This window comes from Manis pentadactyla, chromosome 11 (assembly GCF_030020395.1).
Source record: "Manis pentadactyla isolate mManPen7 chromosome 11, mManPen7.hap1, whole genome shotgun sequence".
Taxonomy (NCBI): domain Eukaryota; kingdom Metazoa; phylum Chordata; class Mammalia; order Pholidota; family Manidae; genus Manis; species Manis pentadactyla.
This window is the reverse complement of record NC_080029.1, coordinates 38,218,335-38,246,015: the sequence shown is the minus strand read 5'-3', so window position 1 is coordinate 38,246,015 and position 27,681 is coordinate 38,218,335. Positions and strand designations below refer to the sequence as shown.

The 27,681-nt window shown below is 38.2% G+C and overlaps 1 protein-coding gene across 1 annotated transcript in view; it reads right to left on the bottom strand.

Annotated features, from left to right (window-relative positions):
* Positions 1 to 27,681, bottom strand: part of KCNH5 (potassium voltage-gated channel subfamily H member 5) — a 352,997-nt gene that overhangs the window by 46,674 nt on the left and 278,642 nt on the right. Inside the window, exon 10 of the mRNA XM_057488394.1 lies at positions 21,277 to 21,473. Within this exon, the coding sequence (XP_057344377.1) occupies positions 21,277 to 21,473 (197 nt within the window). The remainder of the gene's footprint in view (positions 1 to 21,276; positions 21,474 to 27,681) is intronic.

The following is a 27,681-nucleotide window of genomic DNA, read 5'->3' as shown; positions in this document are numbered from 1 at the left end:
CACCCAACACAGGAGCACCAGCATATGTGAAACAAATACTAACAGAACTAAAGGGGGAAATAGACAGCAATGCATTCATTCTAGGAGACTTCAACACACCACTCACCCCAAAGGATAGATCCACCAGGCAGAAACTAAGTAAGGACACGGAAGCACTGAACAACACAGTAGAACAGATGGACCTAATAGACATCTAGAGAAATCTACATCCAAAAGCAACAGGATATACATTCTTCTCAAGTGCACATGGAACATTCTCCAGAATAGACCACATACTAGCCCACAAAAAGAGCATGAGCAAAATCCAAAATACTGAAATTCTACCAACCAATTTTTCAGACGACAAAGTTATAAAACTAGAAATAAATTGTACAAAGAAATCAAAAAGGCTCACAAACACATGGAGGCTTAACAACACGCTCCTAAATCAATGGATCAATGACCAAATCAAAATGGAGATCCAGCAATATATGGAAACAAATGACAACAACAACACAACGCCCCAACTTCTGTGGGACACAGCAAAAGCAGTCTCAAGAGGAAAGTATATAGCAATCCAAGCATATTTAAAAAAGGAAGAACAATCCCAAATGAATGGTCTAATGTCACAATTATCGAAACTGGAAAAAGAAGAACAAATGAGGCCTAAGGTCAGCAGAAGGAGGGACATAATAAAGATCAGAGAAGAAATAAATAAAATTGAAAATGAAACAATAGCAGAAATCAATGAAACCAATGAGCTGGTTCTTCAAGAAAATAAACAAAATAGATAAGCCTCTAGACAGACTTATTAAGAGGAAAAGAGAGTCAACACAAATCAACAGTATCAGAAATGAGAAAGGAAAAATCACAACGGACCCCACAGAAATACAAAGAATTATTAGAGAATACTATGAAAACCTATATGCTAACAAGCTGGGAAACTTAGAAGAAATGGACAACTTCCTAGAAAAATAAAACCTTCCAAGACGGACACAGAAAGAAACAGAAAATCTAAACAGACCAATTATCAGCAACGAAATTGAAGCGGTAATCAAAAATCTACCAAAGAACAAAACCCCCAGGACAGATGGATTTACCTCAGAATTTTATCGGAAATACAGGGAAGACATAATACCCATTCTCCTTAAAGTTTTCCAAAAAATAGAGGAGGAGGGGATACTCCCAAACTCATTCTATGAAGCTAACATCACCCTAATACCAAAACCAGGCAAAGACCCCACCAAAAAAGAAAACTACAGACCAATATCCCTGATGAATTGCATCAAATCTGTATATTGCTTTGGGCAGGATAGCCATTTTGACGATATAAATTCTTCCTAGCCACGAGCATGGGATGACTTTCCATCTGTTAGTGTAGATGCAAAAATACTCAACAAAATATTAGCAAACCAAATTCAAAAATACATCAAAAGGATCATACATCATGACGAAGTGGGATTCATCCCAGGGATGCAAGGATGGTACAACATTCGAATGTCCATCAACATCATCTACCACATCAACAAAAAGAAAGACAAAAACTACATGATCATCTAAACAGATGTTGAAAAAGCATTTGACAAAGTTCAACATCCATTCATGATAAAAACTCTCAGCAAAATGGGAATAGAGGGCAAGTACCTCAACATAATAAAGGCCATCTATGATAAACCCACAGCCAACATTATATTGAACAGCAAGAAGCTGAAAGCATTTCCTCTGGGATCAGGAAATAGACAGGGATGTCCACTCTCCCCACTGTTATTGAACATAGTACCGGAGGTCTTAGCCACAGCAATCAGACAAAACAAAAAAATACAAGGAATCCAGATTGGTAAAGAAGAAGTTAAACTGTCACTATTTGCAGATGACATGATACTGTACATAAAAAACCCCAAAGACTCCACCCCAGAACTACTAGAACTGATAACGGAATACAGCAAAGTTGCAGGATACAAAATCAACACACAGAAATCTGTGACTTTCCTATACACTAACAATGAACCAACAGAAAGAGAAATCAGGAAAACAACTCCATTCACAATTGCATCAAAAAGAATAAAATACCTAGGAATAAACCTAACCAAACAAGTGAAAGACTTATACTCTGAAAACTACAAGTCACTCTTAAAAGAAATTAAAGGGGACACTAACAGATGGAAAGTCATCCATTGCTCGTGGCTAGGAAGAATTAATATCGTCAAAATGGCTATCCTGCCCAAAGCAATATACAGATTTGATGCAATCCCTATGAAACTACCAGCAACATTCTTCAGTGAACTGGAACAAATAATTCAAAAATTCATACGGAAACACCAAAGACCCCGAATAGCCAAAGCAATCCTGAGAAAGAAGAATAAAGTAGGGGGGATCTCACTCCCCAACTTCAAACTCTACTTTAAAGCCATAGTAATGAAGACAATTTGGTACTGGCACAAGAACAGAGCCACAGACCAATGGAACAGACTAGACAATCCAGACATTAACCCAGACATATATGGTCAATTAATATTTGATAAAGGAGCCATGGACATACAATGGCGAAATGACAGTCTCTTCAACAGATAGTGCTGGCAAAACTGGACAGCTACATGTAGGAGAATGAAACTGGACCATTGTCTAACCCCATATACAAAAGTAAACTCAAAATGGATCAAAGACCTGAATGAAACTCACGAAACCATTAAACTCTTGGAAGAAAACATAGGCAAAAACCTCTTAGACATAAACATGAGTGACCTCTTCTTGAACATATCTCCCCGGGCAAGGAAAACAACAGCAAAAATGAACAAGTGGGTCTATATTAAGCTTAAAACCCTCTGTACAGCAAAAGACACCATCAATAGAACAAAAAGGAACCCTACAGTATGGGAAAATTTATTTGAAAATGACAGATCCGATAAAGGTTTGACGTCCAGAATATATAAAGAACTCACATGCCTCAACAAACAAAAAACAAATAACCCAATTAAAAAATGGGCAGAGGAACTGAACAGACGGTTTTCCTAAAGAGAAATACAGATGGCCAACAGACACATGAAAAGATGCTCCACATCACTAGTTATCAGAGAAATGCAAATTAAAACTACAATGAGGTATCACCGCACATCAGTAAGGATGGCTGCCATCCAAAAGACAAACAACAACAAATGTTGGCGAGGCTGTGGAGAAAGGGGAACCCTCCTAAACTGGTGGTGGGAATGTAAATTAGTTCAACCATTGTGGAAAGCAGTATGGAGGTACATCAAAATGCTCAAAACAGACTTACCATTTGACCCAGGAATTGCACTCCTAGGAATTTACCTTGAGAATGCAGCAATCAAGTATGAGAGAGACCAATGCACCCCTATGTTTATCACAGCACTATTTACAATAGCCAAGAATTGGAAGCAACCTAAATGTCCATCGATAGATGAATGGATAAAGAAGAAGTGGTACATATACACAATGGAATATTATTAAGCCATAAGAAAAGGGCAAATCCTACCATTTGCAGCAACATGGATGGAGCTGGAGGGTATTATGCTCAGTGAAACAAGCCAAGCGGAGAAAGAGAAATACCAAATGATTTCACTTATCTGTGGAATATAAGAACAAAGGAAAAACTGAAGGAACAAAACAGCAGCAGAATCACAGAACTCCAGAATGGACTAACATGTACCAAAGGGAAAGGGACTGGGGAGCATGGGTGGGTAGGGAGGGATAAGAGGGGTGGGGAGAAGAAGAGGGGTATTAAGATTAGCATGCAGGGGGGGTGGGAGAAAGGGGAGGGCTGTACAACACAGAGAAGGCAAGTCGTGATTCTACAACATTTTGCTATGCTGATGGACAGTGACTGTAAAGGGGTTTATAGGGGGGACCTCGTATAGGAGAGAGCCTAGTAAACATAATATTCATCATGTAAGTGTAGATTAATGATACCAAAAAAAAAAAAGGCAGATCCTGTATGGTGACCTCCAATAAGTTCTACACAAGGGTATAAAGGGCATATAAAAGTCTAGGCAAAGGGTCTGTTTGTGTTTATACAGAGGATCAAAGCCTAATTGGGCTACCCCGAAAATGAACTAAGATACGATATGAAAAAGAACTTCCAACATCAGCACTCTTGGGAAGACTAATGCCAGAAGGTGATCATCATAAAACCCCAACAAAGATCCACGCACTGCTACAGGTGTAGATGCACTCATCCCACCAGTTCCTGGACTTGCCATGGGAATGAAGAAGGAGATATCTAAGCTGGCCTGTGCATACAGTCAAACAACAAATTTGACTGGATCTATACTGTTGGAACTCAACCAAGAATTAGGAGAAGTGCAAATTGTAGTGCTCCAAAATCTTACAACTACAGACTATTTACTGTTAAAAGAACATATGGGATGTGAACAGTCCCCAGGAATGGGTTGTTTTAATTTGTCTGATTTCTCTCAGACTGTTCAAGTTCAGTTGGACAATATCCACCATATCATAGATAAGTTTTCACAAATGCCTAAGGTGCCTAACTGGTTTTCTTGGTTTCACTGGAGATGGCTGGTAATTATAGGTCTGCTTTGCTTATGTAACTGTACTACTATTATGTTAATGTGTGTGCGCAATTTAATTAGTAGTTTAAAACCTATACATGCTGAAGTTACTCTACAAGAAGATATGTCAAAGAAATAATCAATCTTCCCATGTTTTCTCCCGTCTGCTACTTCTATAGCTTTTCTTCTTCCCTTCTAATTACAACCCTTAAATAGAATTCGTGCCTCATATCAAATTTACCGAGTATCATAATTCTTCCAAGTGGTAAAGATACCTCAAGACAAATGCTGGGCGTAGAAGCCACAGGGCATAAATATGCAAAGAACTAAAAAGCTAACCTTTTCAAACAATAAGGCTTCTCTCTCACTTACCGACTTTACATTTCCCTGTATGGCTCCGGAAGATGACTGGTTAGCCAGAGACGGGTAAGATTCCTCAAGGGAGGAACAACCTAAGACAGGCACAGTCGCAGGGGGGCCGTCAGGAGAGAAATCGGGGATCAACAGAGGTGAGGCTTAGAACCTCACCCCCCCTGTTTTGAGAGAAATCTTCAGCATCCGTGGATGTTTTGTTGCCCTTGTCTAGCTTGGATTAATACTTAGTCTATAGGCACACACCTGATCATCTACATTTGTCCTCTTACAGTACTAAACTATGTTTTCTACATTTATCTTGCATCTACCTACCACTTAAGCATTTTAATAAAAAAAAATAATAATAATAAGGGAGAAATGTGGGATTCACATATAAATCAAGTATAAAAATCAAATGAATAATCATATCTGATTTGATTGTTTATAGTTCATGATCCATGATCAAAACCAAAAGTTTCTGTGATGACTGCCCTTGTACTGTGCACCATGTAAGAACTTATTCACTATGTAAGAATTTCTTCTCCATGTAAGAACTTGTTCGTTATGCTTCAGAAGATTGGAGACTGTTAAGATATAGGCTTGGGGGTGGATTAATGACTGTGCATTGAGTCCCCTATACAGAATTTTATTGTTGTTAACAACCATTTGATCAATAAATATGAGAGATGCCCTCAAAAAAAAAAAAAAGAGTGTAACCTAGATGTTTGGTAAAGAGGAGTATAAACTAGTAGCAAGAGGCATCTCTGTGGCAACAACAGTGGTATTTCTATGAAACCATAACTAAAAGGCAAGTGTTACTTTGGTCTCACTTTTGATCAATGCCCAATGGGCTCTACTCCATGACAATTATAGAGGTACTCGAAACATTTTCTGTAGATCCGTTTGGCTTAGAAATTTTGAGTACATCAGCAACAAATTTGTGGAGTGAATTCTCTGGCCATAACCACTCAATCTGGAACCACAAGAGGGTTTATATTCACTAATCTAACAGATATGGTCTTTAAAAGAGACCCACTTTAGCATATTCACCTGAACTGACATTGTTTAAACTTAATTTTTTTCTTTTCAAATTTCAGTTAGCAAACTTTTTATTTGAGTTTTTGGAATTGGCCAGTTGTGATGGTAGTTTTCAGTTCTAATCAAGAATTCTCAATACTAGCTCATCCCATGTCTGCTTCCTGCTGTTAACCAGGTCTGGGGTTTTCCCAGTTCTATATGGAAATGCTTGTTTTTTTCTTTTCTTTCTTCCTTCCTATCTTTCTTCTCTTTCTTAAAATCAACTAACGTTTGGCAGAGGCGGAGCCAACATGGTGGCGTGAGTAGGACAGTGGGAATCTCCTCCCAAAAACATATATACTTTTGAAAATACAACAAACACAACTAGCCCTAAAAGAGAGACCAGAAGACGCAGGACAGTGGCCAGACTGCAGCTACACCAGCGAAAACCCAGCGACAGGTGAAAGGGGTAAGATACAAGCCCCGGCCCTGCGGGACCCGAGCGCCCATCCCCCCAGCTCCCGGCGGGAGAAGAGCAGGCAGAGCGGGAGGGAGACGGAGCCCAGGACTGCTGAACACCCAGCCCCAGCCATCCGGGCCAGAGCGCAGACACAGTACGTACCCAGGGGGCCCTGGATACTGGGGGAACAGGCAGTAAGACCTCTGAGCGGGTGCTGAAGCTGATGCCCCTGTGACAAAGAAAAGCGGGGGCTTTTTGTAAGTCTTAAAGGGACAGGGACTTAACAGCTTGACGGAAACAACCCTGGTCACAGTACAGCAGCTGGAAATTACAGGGAAAACCGGGTGCACTAACCCCCTGGGCAACAGCTCTGAGACCCCTCACGGAGGCAAACAGTCAAGCAGCCCCCCCATCCATTACCCCACCGGGCACTGCGAAAGCAGAGAAGCAGCCTGAGACAAATTCCGCCCACAGAAAGGGAAATTTCTCCCTTCCGGCCAGGCAAGACACAAAGACCCACTCTACACGCAATTACCCAACACAAGCCACTAGGGGTCGCAGTTGTCCCAGTAAAGAAAGGCCAGTAGCAAGTGAAAATTTTGGCCCTCCCAGCTGACAGTCAATAGCACCTGTCAACATGAAAAGGCAAAAAAATATGATCCAGACAAGACTAACCCAGACAGCTTCGGCATCTGCTACATCTTCCCCTGAGAAGGAATCTGGGGAGATAGATTTAGCCAGTCTTCCTGAAAAAGAATTCAAAACAAAAGTCATAACCATGCTGATGGACTTGCAGAGAAATATGCAAGAACTAAGGAAGGAGAATTCAGAAATAAAACAAGCTCTGGAAGGACTTCAAAACAGAATGGACGAGATGCAAGAGACCATTAATGGACTAGAAAACAGAGAACAGGAACGCAGAGAAGCCGATGCAGAGAGAGAGAAAAGGATCTCCAGGAATGAAAGAATTTTAAGAGAGCTGAGTGACCAAATGAAAAGGAACAATATAAGAATCATAGGGATTAAAGAAGAAGTAGAGAGAGAAAAGGGGATAGAAAATGTCTTTGAAGAAATAATTGCTGAAAATTTCCCCAAACTAGGGGAAGAAATGGCCTCTCAGACCACAGAGGTACACAGAAATCCCATGACAAGGGATCCAAGGAGGGCAACAACAAGACACATAATAATTAAAATGGCAAAGATCAAAGACAAGGACAAAGTATTACAGGCAGCCAGAGAGAAAAAAAAGGTTACCTACAAAGGAAAACCCATCAGGCTATCATCAGACTTCTCAACAGAAACCCTACAGGCCAGAAGAGAATGACATGATATACTTAATGCAATGAAACAGAAGGGAATCGAACCAAGACTACTGTATCCAGCACGAATATCATTTAAATATGAAGGAGGGATTAAACAATTCCCAGACAAGCAAAAGTTGAGGGAATTTGCCTCCCACAAACCACCTCTACAGGGCATCCTACAGGGACTGCTCTAGATGGGAGCACTCCTAAAAAGAGCACACAACAAAACACCCAACATATGAAGAAGGGAGGAGGAGGAATAAGAAGGGAGAGAAATAAAGAATCATCAGACTGTGTTTATAATAGCTCAACAAGCGAGTTAAGTTAGACAGTAAGATAGTAAAGAAGCTAACCCTAAACCTTTGGTAACCACAAACTTAAAGCCTGCAATGGCAATAAATTCATACCTTTCAATAATCACCCTAAATGTAAATGGACTGAATGCACCCATCAAAAGACACAGAGTAATAGAATGGATAAAAAAGCAAGATCCATCCATATGCTGCTTACAAGAGACTCACCTCAAACCCAAAGACGCGCACAGACTTAAAGTCAAGGGATGGAAAAAGATATTTCAAGCAAACAACAGAGAGAAGAAAGCAGGTGTTGCAATTCTGGTATCAGACAAAACAGACTTCAAAATAAAGAAAGTAAAAAAAGACAAAGAAGGACACTACATAATGATAAAGGGCTCAGTCCATCAAGAGGATATAACCATTATAAATATATATGCACCCAATACAGGAGCACCAACAGACCTGAAACAAATATTAATAGAACTAAAGGAGGAAATAGAATGCAATGCATTCATTCTAGGAGACTTCAACACACCACTCACTCCAAAGGACAGATCCACCAGACAGAAAATAAGTAAGGACACAGAGGCACTGAACAACACAGTAGAGCAGATGGACCTAATAGACATCTACAGAACTCTAGATCCAAAAGCAACAGGATACACATTCTTCTCAAGTGCACATGGAACATTCTCCAGAATAGACCACATACTAGGACAGAAAAAGAGCCTCAGTAAATTCCAAAAGATTGAAACCCTACCAACCAACTTTTCAGACCACAAAGGCATTAAACTAGAAATAAACTGTTCAAAGAAAGCAATAAGGCTCACAAACACATGGAGGCTAAACAACACGCTCCTAAATAATCCATGGATCAATGACCAAATCAAAATGGAGATCCAGCAATATATGGAAACAAATGACAACAACAACACTAAGCCCCAACTTCTGTGGGACACAGCAAAAGCAGTCTTAAGAGGAAAGTATATAGCAATCCAAGCATATTTAAAAAAGGAAGAGCAATCCCAAATGAACGGTCTAATGTCACAACTATTGAAATTGGAAAAAAGAAGAACAAATGAGGCCTAAGGTCAGCAGAAGTAGGGACATAATACAGATCAGAGAAGAAATAAATAAAATTGAGAAGAATAAAACAATAGCAAAAATCAATGAAACCAAGAGCTGGTTCTTCGACAAAATAAACAAAATAGATAAGCCTCTAGCCAGACTTATTAAGAGGAAAAGAGAGTCAACACAAATCAACAGTATCAGAAATGAGAAAGAAAAAATCACGACGGATCCCACAGAAATACAAAGAATTATTAGAGACTACTATGAAAACCTATATGCTAACAAGCTGGAAAACCTAGGAGAAATGGACAACTTCCTAGAAAAATACAACCTTCCAAGACTGACCCAAAAAGAAACAGAAAATCTAAACAGACCAATTACCAGCAACGAAATTGAAGCGGTAATCAAAAAATTACCAAAGAACAAAACCCCCGGGCCAGATGGCTTTACCTCGGAATTTTATCAGACATACAGAGAAGACATAATACCCATTCTCCTTAAAGTTTTCCAAGAAATAGAAGAGGAGGGGATACTCCCAAACTCATTCTATGAAGCTAACATCACCCTAATACCAAAACCAGGCAAAGACCCCACCAAAAAAGAAAACTACAGACCAATATCCCTGATGAACGTAGACGCAAAAATACTCAACAAAATTTTAGCAAACCAAATTCAAAAATACATCAAAACCATCGTACACGATGACCAAGTGGGACTCATCCCAGGGATGCAAGGATGGCACAACATTCGAAAGTCCATCAATATCATCCACCACATCAACAAAAAGAAAGACAAAAACCACATGATCATTTCCATAGATGCTGAAAAAGCATTTGACAAAGTTCAACATCCATTCATGATAAAAACTCTCAGCAAAATGGGAATAGAGGGCAAGTACCTCAACATAATAAAGGCCATCTATGAAAAACCCACAGCCAACATTATATTGAATAGCGAGAAGCTGAAAGCATTTCCACTGAGATCGGGAACTAGACAGGGATGCCCACTCTCCCCACTGTTATTTAACATAGTACTGGAGGTCCTAGCCACGGCAATCAGACAAAACAAAAAAATACAAGGAATCCAGATTGGCAAAGAAGAAGTCAAACTGTCACTATTTGCAGATGACATGATACTGTACATAAAAACCCTAAAGACTCCACCCCAGAACTACTAGAACTGATATCGGAATACAGCAAAGTTGCAGGATACAAAATCAACACACAGAAATCTGTGGCTTTCCTATATACCAACAATGAACCAACAGAAAGAGAAATCAGGAAAACAACTCCATTCACAATTGCATCAAAAAAAAATTAAATACCTAGGAATAAACCTAACCAAAGAAGTGAAAGACTTATATTCTGAAAACTACAAGTCACTCTTAAAAGAAATTAAAGGGGACACTAACAGATGGAAACACATCCCATGCTCATGGCTAGGAAGAATTAATATCGTCAAAATGGCCATCCTGCCCAAAGCAATATACAGATTTGATGCAATCCCTATGAAACTACCAGCAACATTCTTCAATGAACTGGAACAAATAATTCAAAAATTCATATGGAACCACCAAAGAACCCGAATAGCCAAAGCAATCCTGAGAAAGAAGAATAAAGTAGGGGGGATCTCACTCCCCAACTTCAAGCTCTACTTTAAAGCCATAGTAATCAAGACAATTTTTTACTGGCACAAGAACAGAGCCACAGACCAATGGAACAGACTAGACAATCCAGACATTAACCCAGACATATATGATCAATTAATATTTGATAAAGGAGCCATGGACATACAATGGCGAAATGACAGTCTCTTCAACAGATGGTGCTGGCAAAACTGGACAGCTACATGTAGGAGAATGAAACTGGACCATTGTCTAACCCCATATACAAAAGTAAACTCAAAATGGATCAAAGACCTGAATGTAAGTCACGAAACCATTAAACTCTTGGAAGAAAACATAGGCAAAAACCTCTTAGACATAAACATGAGTGACCTCTTCTTGAACATATCTCCCCGGGCAAGGAAAACAACAGCAAAAATGAACAAGTGGGACTATATTAAGCTGAAAAGCTTCTGTACAGCAAAAGACACCATCAATAGAACAAAAAGGAACCCTACAGTATGGGAGAATATCTTTGAAAATGACACATCCGATAAAGGCTTGACGTCCAGAATATATAAAGAGCTCACACGCCGCAACAAACAAAAATCAAATAACCCAATTAAAAAATGGGCAAAGGAACTGAACAGACGGTTCTCCAAAAAAGAAATACAGATGGCCAACAGACACATGAAAAGATGCTCCACATCGCTCATTATCAGAGAAATGCAAATTAAAACTACAATGAGGTATCACCTCACACCAGTAAGGATGGCTGCCATCCAAAAGACAAACAACAACAAATGTTGGCGAGGCTGTGGAGAAAGGGGAACCCTCCTACACTGCTAGTGGGAATGTAAACTTGTTCAACCATTGTGGAAAGCAGTATGGAGGTACATCAAAATGCTCAAAACAGACATACCATTTGACCCAGGAATTGCACTCCTAGGAATTTACCCTAAGAATGCAGCAATCAAGTATGAGAAAGACCAATGTGCCCCTATGTTTATCGCAGCACTATTTACAATAGCCAAGAATTGGAAGCAACCCAAATGTCCATCGATAGATGAATGGATAAAGAAGATGTGGTACATATACACAATGGAATACTACTAAGCCATAAGAAAAGGGCAAATCCTACCATTTGCAGCAACATGGATGGAGCTGGAGGGTATTATGCTCAGTGAAACAAGCCAAGCAGAGAAAGAGAAATACCAAATGATTTCACTCATCTGTGGAATATAAGAACAAAGGAAAAGCTGAAGGAACAAAACAGCAACAGAATCACAGAACTCAAGAACGGACTAACAGGTACCAAAGGGAAAGGGACTGGGGAGGATGGGTGGGTAGGGAGGGATAAGGGGGGGCAGAAAAAAGGGGTATTAAGATTAGCATCCATAGCGGGGTGGGAGAAAGGGGAGGGCTGTACAACACAGAGAAGACAAGTAGTGATTCTACAACAGTTTGCTACGCTGATGGACAGTGACTGTAAAGGAGTATATAGGGGGGACCTGGTATAGGGGAGAGCCTAGTAAACAAAGTATTCGTCATGTAAGTGTAGATTAATGATTAAAAAAAAAAAAAAGCAGTTCCTATGTGGTGACCTCTAATGAGTTCTACACAATGATATAAAGGGCATATAAAAGTGTAGGCAAAGGGTCTGTTTGTGTTTATACAGAGGATCAAAGCCTAATTTGGCTACCCCGAAAATGAATTAAGATACGATATGAAAAAGAACTTCCAACATCAGCACTCTCGGGAAGACTCATGACAGAAGATGATCAGCAAAAAAAAAAAAACTCCAACAAAGATCCACGCACTGTCACAGATGTAGATGCACTCATCCCAGCAGTTCCTGGACTTGCCATGGGAATGATGAAGAAGATATCTAAGCTGGCCTGTGCATACAGTAAAACAAAAATTGGACTGGATCTATACTGTTGAAACTCAACCAAGAATTAGGAGAAGTGCAAATTGTACCACTCCAAAATCTTACAACCACAGACTATTTATCGTTAAAAGAACATATGGGATATGAACAGTCCCCAGGAATGGGTTGTTCTAGTTTATCTGAATTCTCTCAGACTGTTTAAGTTCAGTCGGACAATATCCACCATATCATAGATAAGTTTTCACAAATGCCTAAGGTGCCTAACTGGTTTTCTTGGTTTCACTGGAGATGGCTGGTAATTACAGGTATGCTTTGGTTAGGTAACTATATTCCTATTATGTTAATGTGTGTGCACAATTTAATTAGTAGTTTAAAACCTATCCATGCTGAAGTTACTCTACAAGAAGATATGTCAAAGAAATAATCAATCTTCCCAGGTTTTCTTCTGCCTGCTACTTCTATAGCTTTTCTTCTTCCTACCTAATCACAACCTTTAAATAGAACTCAAGCCACATGTCGAATTTACCGAGTATCATAATTCTTCCAAGTGGTAAAGACACCTCAAGACAAATGCTGGGCATAGAAGCCACAGGACATAAATATGCAAAGAAGTAAAAAGCTCACCTTTTCAAACAATAAGGCTTCTCTCTCACTTACCAACTTAACATTTCCCTGTATGGCCCCGGAAGATGACTGGTTAGCCAGAGACGGGTAAGATTCCTCAAGGGAGGAACAACCTAAGACAGGCACAGTCGCAGGGGGCCATCTGGTGAGAAAATGGGGAGCAGCAGAGGTGAGGCTTAGAACCTCACCCCCCCTGTTCTGAGAGAAATCTTCTGCATACATGGATGTTTATTGCCCTCGTCTAGCTCAGATTAACACATAGTCTACAGGCACACACCTGATCATCTACATTTGCTCTCTTACAACACTAAACTCTGTTTTCTACCTTTATCTCGTATCTACCTACCACTTCAGCATTTTATTAAAAATAATAATAATAGAGAAATGTGGTATCCACATATAAATCAAGTTTAAAAATCAAATGAGTATTCATATTTGAACTGTGTATAGTTCATAATGCATGAACAAAACCGAAAGCTTCTGTGATGACTGCCCTTGCACTGTTCACCATGTAACTTATTCACTATGTAAGAATTTGTACTCCATGTAAGAATTTGTTCGTTATGCATCAGAAGATTGGAGACTGACGAAAATTAGGCTTGGGGTGGATTAATGAATGTGCATTGAGTATTGACCCCCCTATACAGAAATTTATTGTGGTTAACAACTATTTGATCAATAAATATGAGAGATGCCCTCACAAAATATATATATATATATATATATATATATATATATATATAAACACACTTCCAATTGTAAAATAAATAAGTGACCGGGATGTAATGTATAGCATAAGGAATATAGTCAAAATATTGCAACAACTCAGTATGGTGATACCTGGTACCTGGAATTATCATGTATATAGATGTTGAATCACTGTGTTGTACACCTGAAACTAATGTAATGCAATACTGTTGTCAACTACCCTGCAATAAAAAAAAAAAAAAATCAACTAATGTTTTTAGTAGCCACAATTCTCATGTTTGGCAGTAAACCTGTCAATGTTTTCATAATGTCTAATGTGGAAGTGCTAACCTCTTAAAAAATAAAATCTGAAGATGAAAAAAATAGGCGTTTTGAGAAATTTTATATATGTTTACACTAATCGGTGCAGCAGTCAGTATAGTTCTTCAAAGTACTGACAAGAGAGCAAAGAGTGTATCAGAACACAGTATCATCAGCAAGGCAACATTTTACCCTATTCAGTAGCACTTACTGGATAATACTGATGTTTAAGTTACTTGCTTGTACTAAAATGAGACCCTTCAAAATGGGAGTGACACACCTGCTGTGGCCCATCATACACATGGGCCCGTGGTGAGACCGGGACTCCCGTTCACAACTCTGCACACTGCTTATTGCTTGGTTTGGGTTTGTTGGTTTTTTTCGTTTCACTGTTATTTTTTCTTGGATGATGGTGTGAAAAACACTAAAATCAATCTATGAGTCACATGCAAACTCATGCCATATACCTTCCTTCTTCCCTGCTAAAAATGAATAGAATCAAGTGTTGCATTGCACTCACAATTTTCTATACAAGGCTTTTAATCTAGGCTAAAGAGTAGAAGAACAGCCAGCATGGGATTCCGAGGCCTTGGTTCCAGTCTCGGCTCTGTTGCTAACTAGCTAAGGGAATTTAAGCAAATCCCTTAATTCTCTGGGTCTCCATTTTCTCATCTTTAAAGAAACTAGAAGTTAAACTAGGTGATCTACAGATCCTTCCTTGCTCTAGAATATTTCTCTGTTTGAAATGAAATCTTAACTTCAGGGTTGTCATCATCTCCTGGAATCCATGCACCTCCTCCCCTGGGATGAACTGGATTCATGTCCCCTATGCCCCCTGTGTGCCTGAGCATAGCCCTGTCTTAGCACATACCTGATTTGTTCATCTGTCTCTCTTACTAGGCTATGGGCTCCAGAGAGCAGGCACTGGGCCTTTTATCTCCCTGAGCCCACAGGGATGTGATGTGACCATCATGGATATACACTGGGTATATGCTGAGCCAGCCAACACTTTCTGTGCCACATGTTATCAAAGTGTCTCATCAGAAAAGGTACAGAAAATCGGAAATAAAACTCCTCGCTCATCCTGTCTAATCAATCTGGAGGAAAATATGTTCTTGCTAGACTGAAAGTGAAGGAAATATTTAGAAATTAGAGTTGACCCTTGAACAACATGGGTTTGAACTGTGTGGGTCCACTTAAATGTGGATTCTTTTCTCCAATAAATATATTGGAAAAGTTTTTGGAGATTTGCAACATTTTGAAGATACATTTTCTTCTCTCTAGCTTACTTTATTGTAAGAATACAGCAAATAATATATATAACATGTAAAATATGTATCAATTAATTGTTTATGTAATTGATAAGCTTCCAGTCATCAGTAGGCTATTAGTAGATAAGTTCTGTGGGAGCTAAAAATTATACATGGATTTTGAACTGTGTTGAGGGGTTGATGCACCTAGCCCGAGTTGTTCAAGGGTCAACTGTAATTCAAAATCCCAGCTATACTTAATGTAGATGTAAGTGCAACTGTAGCATTGACTTTGGGTTTCAAGGAAATGGAATTTTCCTGACAGCCTCATGGAAAAATATACAGAGCAATTTAAAACCGGTTCATTCTTTTATACTCATAAAACATAACGTCTGTCGGTTTCAGCATCTTTTACAGAATAAAAGGTCACAGTGAAATTACCAAGTTATCTACCCATTTGAGGACCTCTGAGAACATATATTTCTCACCAATCTTTATAAATGGTACATTGATGGTCCTCAAGATCACTCCCAGGTTAGATGACTCACTAGGAGGGCTCACAGGATTTAGCATATACACAGTCATAGTCACAGCTTGAACTTGCTGCAACATAAAGATGCAAAGCAAACTTAGCAAAGGGTAAAGGGAGAAGTCCAGGGGAAGCTAAGTACCAGCTTCCAAGCATTCTTTCCCTAATTCCTCCAGTGACAAGTTGTGACAATACTTGTGAAATATTCCCACCAGGGATGCTCACGAGGGACTCACTAGAGGTTGGTCACATGGATATCCTCTACTTGACACATATCGAAATTCAGACTCGTGGAAGGAAAGTAGATGCTCAGCACAAACCACACTGTTTGAATAAACAGTGTAGGCACAGTAAGCCACTCTTATCAGTATGAGTAGCAAGAATGCACTGGAAATCCAGGTTCCCAGATGCCAACCAAAGGCTCGCTTTATCCGCAGGTCTTTCAAAGGTCAGCTGGTGTGCCTGCCATGTTAACTCTTCAGACAAATGGGAAACATCACTTTATAACAAGTATGCAGAAGAAGCAAAAGGACATGAATTATTTTAAAAGTTTGATTAGAACCCTTTAAAACCTATATATCACCCACACTGCTTGCTTTCTCAAAGCTATGCCTGAGGGCTGGTCCTCAAGTTAATGAACACTGTTTTGTCCTTGCAGTTAATGGTACCTTAAATAAATAAATACATAAATGAAGTCATCAAGTGAATCAACCTTCCTCTGATGCTTTCCTGTGCCTTTTCTGAGTATGTCTGAACTTATTGGAAGTTATGGAATTGTGTTCTTATTATTGAAAAAAAAAATTACACCAACCAGTCATTCTGCTCTTATTGTTTAGTTTCTGACTCTCATACAGAGAATTTTAATCTCCAACCATCTAGTAAAGCCTGTGGAAAAGGGCTCACTTCAGAAGAGTTGCTTTAAATGCACAAAATAAAATGCATAGTATTGCAAAGGAAACATATTATATTGAAATCCAGTTATCAAAATATTAAAAAATAATTCACAAGATAACCCATGTGTTTTTTTATCAGTGCAATAATATCATCCCAGCAGGAGGTCTAATAACTACCATAATTATTAAAATTATTAACTAGCAATAAGCACAAACAATATTTCAGGATATCTTCAACAAATACAATATGATTTTAAAATATCTATGATTTCTTTTGGTACTTCTAATCATACTGTAGTTTGTTACTAACCTTCATAATTGAAGAAATAGCTAAATATCACTTAGAAATCAAAGAAAAGAAAGATGTAATAATTTTTCTCATCCAAATTTATAGGATCCAGGAAAAAGTTCAGGTTTCTAGTATCATGAGATCAGGAGTTCATAAAATCATTTAATTTAGTTCCCAAACTGTTAGACTAACAGCAAGCTGACTTGTTTTCATTGACCACAGTATTTTAAAAAACAGCAGATTACTTACCAAATTAATGTGATTTCACATAAAGAGTCACACTTCTGGCTTCTTGGGGATATAAATATGCAGACCCAGCAACACTGGGCTGGCCTTTCAGCAAGGCATAGGCAACCAGACTAAGGAGCAGCTGCCCCTTTTGCATATGGTGTGACCTTTCCAGTCTGCAGTCACGTAAGCCTTGCCTCACTCACGTGGGTTTTCTACCTGGCTCCTATAGCCACCTCTTTTTTTGTTTTGTGTGTTACCACCTTTATATATGGTAGTTTCCATTTCATGATCACCCTCTGGCTGGGTGGCAAGTAGTAGAGAGCTGCTTCCTAATAAACAGGGATGGAACTCTATTTGCATATCCACTGTCATTCCCATCTAATTTCCACTCCATTTCCGCAAACTAAGGCCAATGGGAGCCACCTACTTTTGCAAATAAAGGTTTATTGAAATACAACTATGCTTATTTATTTACATACTACCTTTGGCAGCTGCCATGGATTGAAATATGTCCCCCTCCCCACAAATTTCACATATTGAAGCCCTAGCCACCCATTGTGATGATATTTGAAGAATAGGTTTTGGGAAGATATTTAGGTTTAGAGGAGATCATGAGGGTGGGGCCCTCATGATGAGATTAGTGGGTACATAAGACCCGAAAGAGTGCTTCTTTCTCCCCCTCCTGTTCTCTTCCTCCCTCCATCTCTCTCCCAGTCTACACCCACCCTGCACACTCCCACCCCTGACCCCTGTTTCTCTCTCCCCCAGCCACCATGTAAGGACACACCCAGAAGGCAGCATCTTCAAGACAGAAAGAAAGTCCTTTCTGGAGAACTGAATTGGCCAGCATCTTGACCTTGGACTTCCCAGCCTCCGGAAGGGTGAGAAATAAAGTCCTGTTGTTTAAGTCCCCCAGCCTACTGCATTTTGTTATGGCACCCTGAGTAAGGCAGCTGCTTTCACACTACAGTGGCAAGGTTGAGTTGTTGAGACAGAGACTATACGGCTCTCAAATCCTAAAATATCTACTATATGGTCCTTGACAGAAAAATTTTGCCAACACCTGCTCTAGTTATTGGGTGAAATTACCAGTTAGATTTCTAGAGTTTTTATAGACAGGGACTTAAGGCTGGTTAGCAGGAGCTTTATTTACACAACAAATATCTTATTTTTCCTCAACAGAGAGGGAAGCAAGCAGCTAGAGTACTACCACATTTCTCCCTATTGCAGCCATGGGGAACTTCACACGGTACACACCTCTCCACCGAACCACCTCCTGCAGTCGTGTGGCCAGAGCTGTGATCTATGATGGCTGGAAATATGGGTTCTAAATGTTCTCCCCTGACTTACTAGGAACATGCCCTTATTTAATGGTTATGATAGCTATGAGATAGCAGGACCATTCTAAGGACATAGTTTTGATCATATGATTCACAATGAATGTTCATTGCAAGAATGCTTACAATAATAGCAATAAGAACAGTATCTTTTTTTTATTAATAGCTCAATGGAGAACAAAGTTAAAGTGACTGAGTGAATGAGAAATTCTAGGTTCTGTTCATAACGTGCCTGTGGACTAGTGTTGTGGAAAAAAAATGTCGGCTACTTTGACAAGCCAAAGCAACATAGTATATGCTAGACATTATACATTTCAGAATCAGACAGAGATGGATTCAAATGCAGACCATGACTCATAATTTATATGGTGACTAGCTGTCCGACCCTCAAAACCTCGACCTCCTTATGGAGAATATACTGCCTCATCTATGGTTTGGTGACTTTAGTAAGATCAGTTATTATATATAAAATATGTTGAAGTGCCTGGCTATTAAGTAGGCTCTCAAAATAATAATTATTCTCACAAATCATTGGAGGGTATTTCCCCACAGTTTCCTTTTAATGAGAGTATTTTTTTCTGAGACTAAAGTGACACTGACTGAAAATACACCTCACCTACATTTTGCCAAGTTATTGAGACTATCCATCGATTGCAGAAGAGCTGGAATAGTTAAAAAAAAAAACAAGAAAACTGACACAGGTGTTACAGGTGACAGGTTACACAGGGGAAGAAGCTATTTGATGTAATTTGTGTGCAGAAACCTGAAGAGGCAGGCACACCATTCCCAGGTCCCATTACAAAACAATACGAGTTTTTTGTCTCTAGCTTCTCTTCCTATCAGAGGTAGCCACACTGCTATGTGCACTGAGTTCTCATAATCAGTGTGTGCGTGCATGTGTGTGTGTGTGATGTGCATGCGCTCAGATGTGTGAAAGAGAAAAAGAGGCAATAGAGCTTTGTGATGAACTCATTTTGAAGAACCAAATTTTTTTCTACTGATGAGTTGTCTTAATTATCCCTCTTTGAGATCTTGCCCTGCAAATATGTCAGTTGGTGATCTGATACCAGTCCCTCCAGGCCTGAGTTTCCTCATGTGCTTTGAAGGGGAAATAACTGCCCTTTTTCTTCACAGGCATATTATAAACATCAGATGAGATACTGTGTAAACAAGATGCTCTGAGGAGGACAGTGACAAATAAAATATGCCCTGAGGACTGTAACGATGATGGATAGGGGTTTTGGTAATCTTGCAGAATATGGGAAGATTCCAAAACTGGCAAAATTCATATTGGAGAATACTTAATAAGACATAAGAGTTTCAAATATAAAATAGGCTGCCTGGTAGTAAAGGAATTTGTCAGTGAGATGACAGAATACAGACCAAAGGAGACACATTTTTGCTTAAAAGGGACTCCAAGCTCTCTAATGAATAAGCAAGAAAGTTCCATATTTAGCTCATATTTGGTGCCCTTCCTCCACATTCATCACTAGCTTATCTTTCAGTTACTTGTACAAATATATGTTGACATAATATTTACACTTGGCTGTTAGCTTCTTAAGCACAGGACTCTATATTTAGTGTTTGCGTTCTTGTCAGCTTTTTACATTTTGTCATGCAGATTATGGATGCTCAATAACTATTTCTTAACAAAAATATAAACTGAAAATGCTACTCAAATATAGATCGAATGTTGTAACACAGCTAGTACAAATATGACTCCTGCAGTCTTATCCTCTCTCAGAACCGTGAACAGGGGATAATGGTTATTTGCTTATGCTCGTGTCTATGTTGCTGCAGTGGAGATGTTAATTTGTCTCCAGGCTTGATTTTCTCCTCCATGTTAACTACAGGGAAGGTCCTACTTAAGGGGGTGGAACAGAAGGTTTGCTATTTCAACATACTTCACCATAGACAAGCAATCATTTTAGATTAATTCTTTAAATGTAGTTATCCTAACATGTATCATATTCTTAGCAATTAAAAAAAGCCCTAGCCAATGTCCAATGACCTATAAAGCAGAGCTAGGAAACTCATTTATGCAAATCAAGTTTGTGTCATACTCTTCAGCTAAATAGAAAATGGCAATGAAGATTATATTTGCAGGAGCAGTGCAAAGTAAAGGATTCCCATACCTATTGTGGGCTATGTCAGTGTGGCGGATTACTTTCTGAGTTAGTATACTTTGAAAAAATTAATGCAGAATAAGTTTTGTGAATGATTATTAAATAAGAAGGAGAGTTTAAAGAGAGTCAGGAATATAAAATAGGCAAATAATTTTACTAGCTTTTAAAAAATCTACATAATAAAATAAGAGACACTGATATTAATTTTATGGCAATATTATCACCCCCCAAAAACTAACTAATTATAGTTTGTTTCTCCTCAAACTGTTTTTCATACTGTATTTAAACAATAAAGATTAAAATCTTTACCCATGTACTCCAGGTCTTTTTCTCCCTTCAAAAGAGAAGAAAATGTAAAGAAAGGGAAAGAAGATTATGTCACTACATTTTTGTAGTATATGCTGCAAAATGAAATAACTTTTCCACTGCTCAGCTAATAGACATATTAACCTCTGGATACTAATTAGGGGAATTGGTTACAGACAACATACCCGTTTCCTTAGATTGCAAGTAAGGGTGAGGTTCCTGGAGAACGAGTTTGCAAAAGCTGTATAAAAGTCTAGGACTTTGAGCAAGGCTTCTCGCTTGATGATGTGGAGGTCACAGTATGTCAGTGCTCGGACATTGGCACACGCGTGAGCAAGGGTGGTTTCCTTCCAGAAGATGTCTCCAAATACATCTCCTTTCCCTGGAAAATAGTATAACACATGTATTCAAGGATCTACACTAGTTCTTATAATAATCACTGTTTTGATTCAGTTGCATATATAGTATCAATCTCTAACAAAATTTAGAGGCTGAATGTATACCTCCATCTATATATTTAAAACAATATACAACACCTTCATATAGTATATAAAGTAACATCACCCTGAATTCAGTTCTTGATGGAAATTTGCAGCATTATGAATAAATGGAATCCAACAGAAAAGCCAAAAACCTAATTTTGACAAATAGCTTCATTGTGTTCTGCCACCTTTACTTTTCCCATCCTGACTAGAAGGAACAAAGGTGACTTCTTAGTTTCATCCTTTCTTCTGCTCCTTCTGGTAGAGATGACAGTAAAATGTAATGTATAAGGATCTACTGTTACAGCCTTTATACATCTTAGACTGATTCGACATAGTATATTAAACATACATTATTCAGCAACTAAGTCTCATGCTCCAGGCAGACTGAAGCTCACCATGATTTATTCCCCAAAGATGCCCTTCCTGAGAGCTCACTGCTGAGTTGGGTAACAGGTGGAGATCCAGGTTTGTTATGCCACCAACAGTTCAATAATGAATGCTATACTATAGCCAAATGTCAGGGTTTTTTTTAATGCTAGAACTCACACAGAAATCAACTATTCACTTCAGAGCACCATCCACTGATAGCCTGAATTCAATGTTTACCTCTCTGAATCAAGAGTACTTTAATTGCCCAAATGAAGTGGGAATGAGGAAAGCTCAGAGATTAAGGCCAAAAGGCCTTTCTGTTGAGGCAGTTCCACAAAGCTCCTGGTTTCTGAAGTGTTGTCAGCCTCATTCTTTGTTCTGTGAGAAAAGGACAATTTTAAAGTAGAAAAGATAAGGAATTATCCAGGTGGAAAGATCTGTCTAGAGGCACTCTACCAAAGACATATTCTTTCTACATTTAACCACAGAGATGAGCAAATACCTGCTCTCATTATAAAGATTAAAGTCAGCATGGACAGAAAAAAATGGAGGAAGAAAGGCATTTCTAATACTTCAGACCAGCCAGACCACCAGAGAAAAAGATAACCTGTAACCAGAGAAATGAGAGAGAGAAAGACAGGGAAGAGAGAGAGGGAGAGAGAGATTGAGGTGAGAGAGAAAGAGATTGAGGCAGTGTGGTTACAGATTCTTTGTCCACACGGCAGTTTGGAAATCCTTACAGAACCACGAGGCACTCTGGGATAGAAAGAGAAAGCATGCATTGGCTGAAGAGGTGGTTAAAACCACCTAGTAATCATATGATCAGCATAAAATAACGATAATGAGTATTTTATTAATCTTGAGTGATATCATTTGTTTCCCGACCCTCCAAAAATTCCTTTTAGTTAGTGACATTGATGGATGACTTTACTGTCTGATAGCCATATATTTGTCTAAGGAAAGATAATTAGAGACCAGGGACCTAAATAAAGTGTCTGGAGTTACACAGCTTCATAAACTAAGGGCAACTTCAGCTATAGAAATTTAAAAGGTAAACCCTATCACCACACACACAGATGAATTTCAGAAATCTGTGAAGGGCATTCTCTTTAAACCAGTAATTCCAATTTTAGGTATTTATTCTAATTGCATTATCAGAAGTACCAAATTTCCTTATAAAAAACATTTACTGAAGTGTTATTTATAATAGCCAACAAAGGTAGAAACAAGACAAATGTGAGTGAATAAATAATGAACTGTTATGCAGCTATGCAATATCATAAATTGAAAAAAAGTGACAGAGAAATGTCCACATTATGTAAAGTAATGAAAGCAGGATACCAAATCATACATACAGTATGACCTCATTTATGCACCCTGTCCCTCCCACAAACACACACATACACAGAAAGCAAATCCAACACAATGGTAGGTTCCCTCTGCCTTATGGGATAATGGATGGGCTTTAGTTTGTCTGATAATTTACATATATTACTTTTAAAAAAGAAGAGATCAACAATGGTTATATCATCGTAGCCTCTGGTGCTATGACAATAACAAAAGTTTTTAAAAACATGCTTTGATGTCCCTCTTGTCTTTTTCTGTATTGTCATTGTTACTTTTTCCATACTGGGATTTTCCTTGAAGAGATCAAAAAAGGATTATAATTTCTTTCTCATTCATTTCTGTGACTCTTTCTCACCTTATCACTTACAGTACAACCTCTGGCCCACTTGTAAGTACTCATTAATTTTCAACTATTTGATTCTCATGGATACTAACTACAATAATAATCAATGCCTTCGAGTCAGTAATTTCACCTCTGGGAATCAATCAAAAGATTTAGAGCCAACCCATGTAATAGTCACTGTGGTGTTACTAATCACAAGCTCAGTTTGGTATAAATAAATAAATGTCCAACAACAGTGGAAATCTATCTATATATCAAGTATCAAATTCATATAAAATTAAAACCAGTTTTTAAAATAACATGGAAAAATGTTTACTTTATTTTAAATAAAAAATAAAGATATAAAGAATAATATGATTATGGTTACAGCTATAATAAAGTGCACTAAAATGAAACTAAAACTCTTAAGAGTTTAAGAATTGTTTTTAAAAATCTACTTTTTCCCATTTTCTTCAAGAAAAATAATCTTGATAGAACCCAAGTATGTTTTACTTTATTATTCTGTTTTTCTATATAGTATATGTTATTATAAACTTGTCAATTGATAATAAATTGTATTAAAAACTAAGAGGGATACAAGACTAAAAGAAAATGCATTTAAATAATTACAGCAACTGGCTTCAAGTGATGTGTTTATTGTTTCTCCTTTCTACTTTGCTTTCCAAACTTTTCTCCAATGACTCTAACATTTGAAAATAGCAAACCATTTTCACATGTCTTTTCTTACGCTTTTTAATGAAACTGCCTTAATATGTTCAAATATATACAGAATAGTAAATAAATATCCATTGATTGATAAGTGCATCATCAATAGCTAAAAGATACCCAACATAGAAATGAATTTCCCCTTGCCAATATAGGTCATTTTTTAATTGTGGAGGCATTCAGATGTCAGTTATAAAAGTTATTTTCCCTAACTGATGAAGTTAAAATTCTTGCCATATTTCTATCAAAAAAATTAATTTAAATTATTTATCCTTTTAGTACAATTGAGAAATAAAAAGAAATAAAAATGTGGAAAGAACAGTATTTAACTAGAACATAAACTCAAGAGGGCAGGGAATTTTTCCTCTTTTGCCCACTCCTGTTAATCCCAATGTCTAGAACAGCTCAAGAGCTCAGTAAATTTTTATTGAAAAAAAATACTTGAATGAAAATAAGAGAGGAGGAGAGAAAGACACAGAAGAACAAATTGGAAAACTCAAGATTGGTATTAGAATTGCGTCTCTACCTCCAACAGTATGGACAGAATTAATTTATTAAGCTACCTGAATCATATCTTCCTTTAATCCTAAAGAGAACAGGATGAACACACACTAATATTAAGGTTGCTGTATATCTATAATTCCATAGCAAATCAACTAAAAATCATCAGATTATATTTTGTCTGTATTTCACTGTCAAAAAAACAATAAAAAAGGACTTTAAAAACTAGGACCTCAAGTCCAAATTCCATTACGAGGCTGAAAAAATAACAAAAGAGTTCACTGACTTAACCAAAGTAAAACTTGTCCCCTCTTCCTCCCCCACCAAAATAACTTTAGAGTCATAGCAAAATTAACAAATGTGGATAATTTTGTTCTCAACGTCAGAACTCACATTACATAATCAGCAGTACTAACTGTTTTGTAACATAAATTTCCATTAGAAATCACAATATATCAATTGGATGCTAATCTAATGAACTGTTTAAAAATGTGAATGCTTTATTCAGTTTTCTGTATCACCCAATAGTCACTTAACGCACAACACATTTTTATGACACTTCTGGGAAGATGGTTGTTTTGTAAATCAATTAATTAATTTATCAGCAACAGTAGAGATGGCTAATGTCCTTGTTCAAGAAATATTATGCACATTTACAGGGAGTCATCTGCAGAAATCACAGATTGTGGAGACACAGAATATCCAGCAGAGAAGCCCACTGTTCATCACGATGATCTTGCACACTTTCAAGGCTGGAAACTCCTGCTCACCTTCATGACTACAGAATATTTAATGCTAGTTTTTAGGTCAGCTCCCACTGGGTGGAAGCAGTCTCAGCTATAAACAATTTAGAGCTTGAGAAAACCTTCCCCCAAAACCCTAAAATTAGTAGAAAAGCTCACACTCAACATGAAAGTTGTTGTTTGGTCTATTTATATATTCTCAGTTCTTTGCATCAAGTCTTATGAAGAATTTCACTTTTAAACCACAGGAAACAGGACTGTAAAATAGAAGTAAATGTTAAAGATTTTTAGAGTAGGAAATAGGAAAATTTATAGATAAAACAGACAGAGTTACAACATAGTTAAAGGATGATACAGAGTATGGTATGTGAGGGGATTATGGTCCTCTGAGGTACTGGTTTTACAGGCAGAGTTTTTGTTTTTGTTTTTAATGTGAAACACATTATTTGGTGAGTTAATGACATGAACAAAATAAATGCATAAAAAATCTCAGCTATTCAATAGTGAGTATAACTATCTAATATACTCAATGAATCCCTAAAAAATATAGAATTTGAAGTGTACTTACTTAGGTAGTTTCCTGTGAGTGTGTGTGGAGATGCAATGATGGCCCTATTTGATGATTCTTCTATAAAGGACTTAAGCCATGAATTCACTTTTTTTTATTAGTCTACCCTTCACTATAGGTGACTATTGCAGTAGGCTTATAAACTTTATTATGAATACATATGCATAAAAATATTTATTAGTAAATGAAAAACAGTATGACTTTTTAAATTATAATTTATTTAAATGGACTTCAGTTATTTACCACAGCAAGTGTCATACAGTAATATTTTAAAGGAAAAGAAAAGAAAGAATAAGATGATGCATGTTAAAATTAACATATTATATAGGTGTATTGAAATAAAATGTTTTAAAATACTTAAAATTGAGGCCTGCCAAAACAACTGTAACAGATACACACTTGAAGACACTTTCAGAGAAGCAAGCAATTTTTATGTACTAAACAAACAAATCACCAGTTCAGCTTATAGATTTTTACCTGCACATATGAAGAATGAGCCAAATAGGTCTTATTAAGTATAAAGAAAAAAATAAAGAGTGTCTGGAAAGCAGCAAGGCATGATGGTAGCAACTTGTAAGGAGGTAGAAGATAACAACAAGCAGGCTAAGAGTCCTGAGTTTGGCAATACTAGATTAAGAACACACATTATATACAGAAAACCAAGTATGAGTCCAAATCAAGAAATTCAGCAGCATATTATAAAAATGAAATTTAAGAAAAAGACTAAATTAAAAAGCAGTTGCTGCGGAGTCAAGATGGCGGCATGAGTAGAGCAGCGGAAATCTCCTCCCAAAACCACATACATCTATGAAAATATAACAAAGACAACTCTTCCTAAAATAGAGACCAGAAGACACAGGACAACATCCAGACCACATCCACACCTGTAAACCCAGCGCCTCACGAAGGGGGTAAGATACAAGCCCCGGCCCCGTGGGACCCGAGCGCCCCTCCCTCCAACTCCCGGCGGGAGGAGAGGAGGCAGAGCAGGAGGGAGAGGGAGCCCAGGACTGCCGAACACCCAGCCCCAGCCATCCGGACCAGAGCACAGACACAGTAGATGCATGGGGCCCTGGATACTAGGGAAACAGGGCAGCAGGACCGGTGAGCAGGTGCCTGAGGCCAGCGCTCGGGGACAAAGAAACGTGAGCGGTGATTTTTTTTTTCTCTTTTTTTTTTGGCGAGTGCTTTTGGAAGTCTTAAAGGGACAGGGACCCCAATACTAGGGAAACAGGGCAGCAAGACTGGTGAGCGGGTGCCTGACGCCACAGCCTGAGGACAAAGAAAATCATGCGGGGTTTTTTTTTAATAATTTACTTAATTTTTGTTGTTGTTGTTGTTGTTTTGGTTTGGCAAGTGCTTTTTGAAAGTCTTAAAGGGGCAGGGCAGGACACTTAGTCTAGAGGCAGGGAATCTGGGGATCTCTGGGCACTCTAACCCCCTGGGCAGCAGGGAGCACAGAGGCCCCTTACAGCAATAAATAGCCTCCCAGCCACTCCTCCACCAACGCGACTCCACCATTTTGGAGC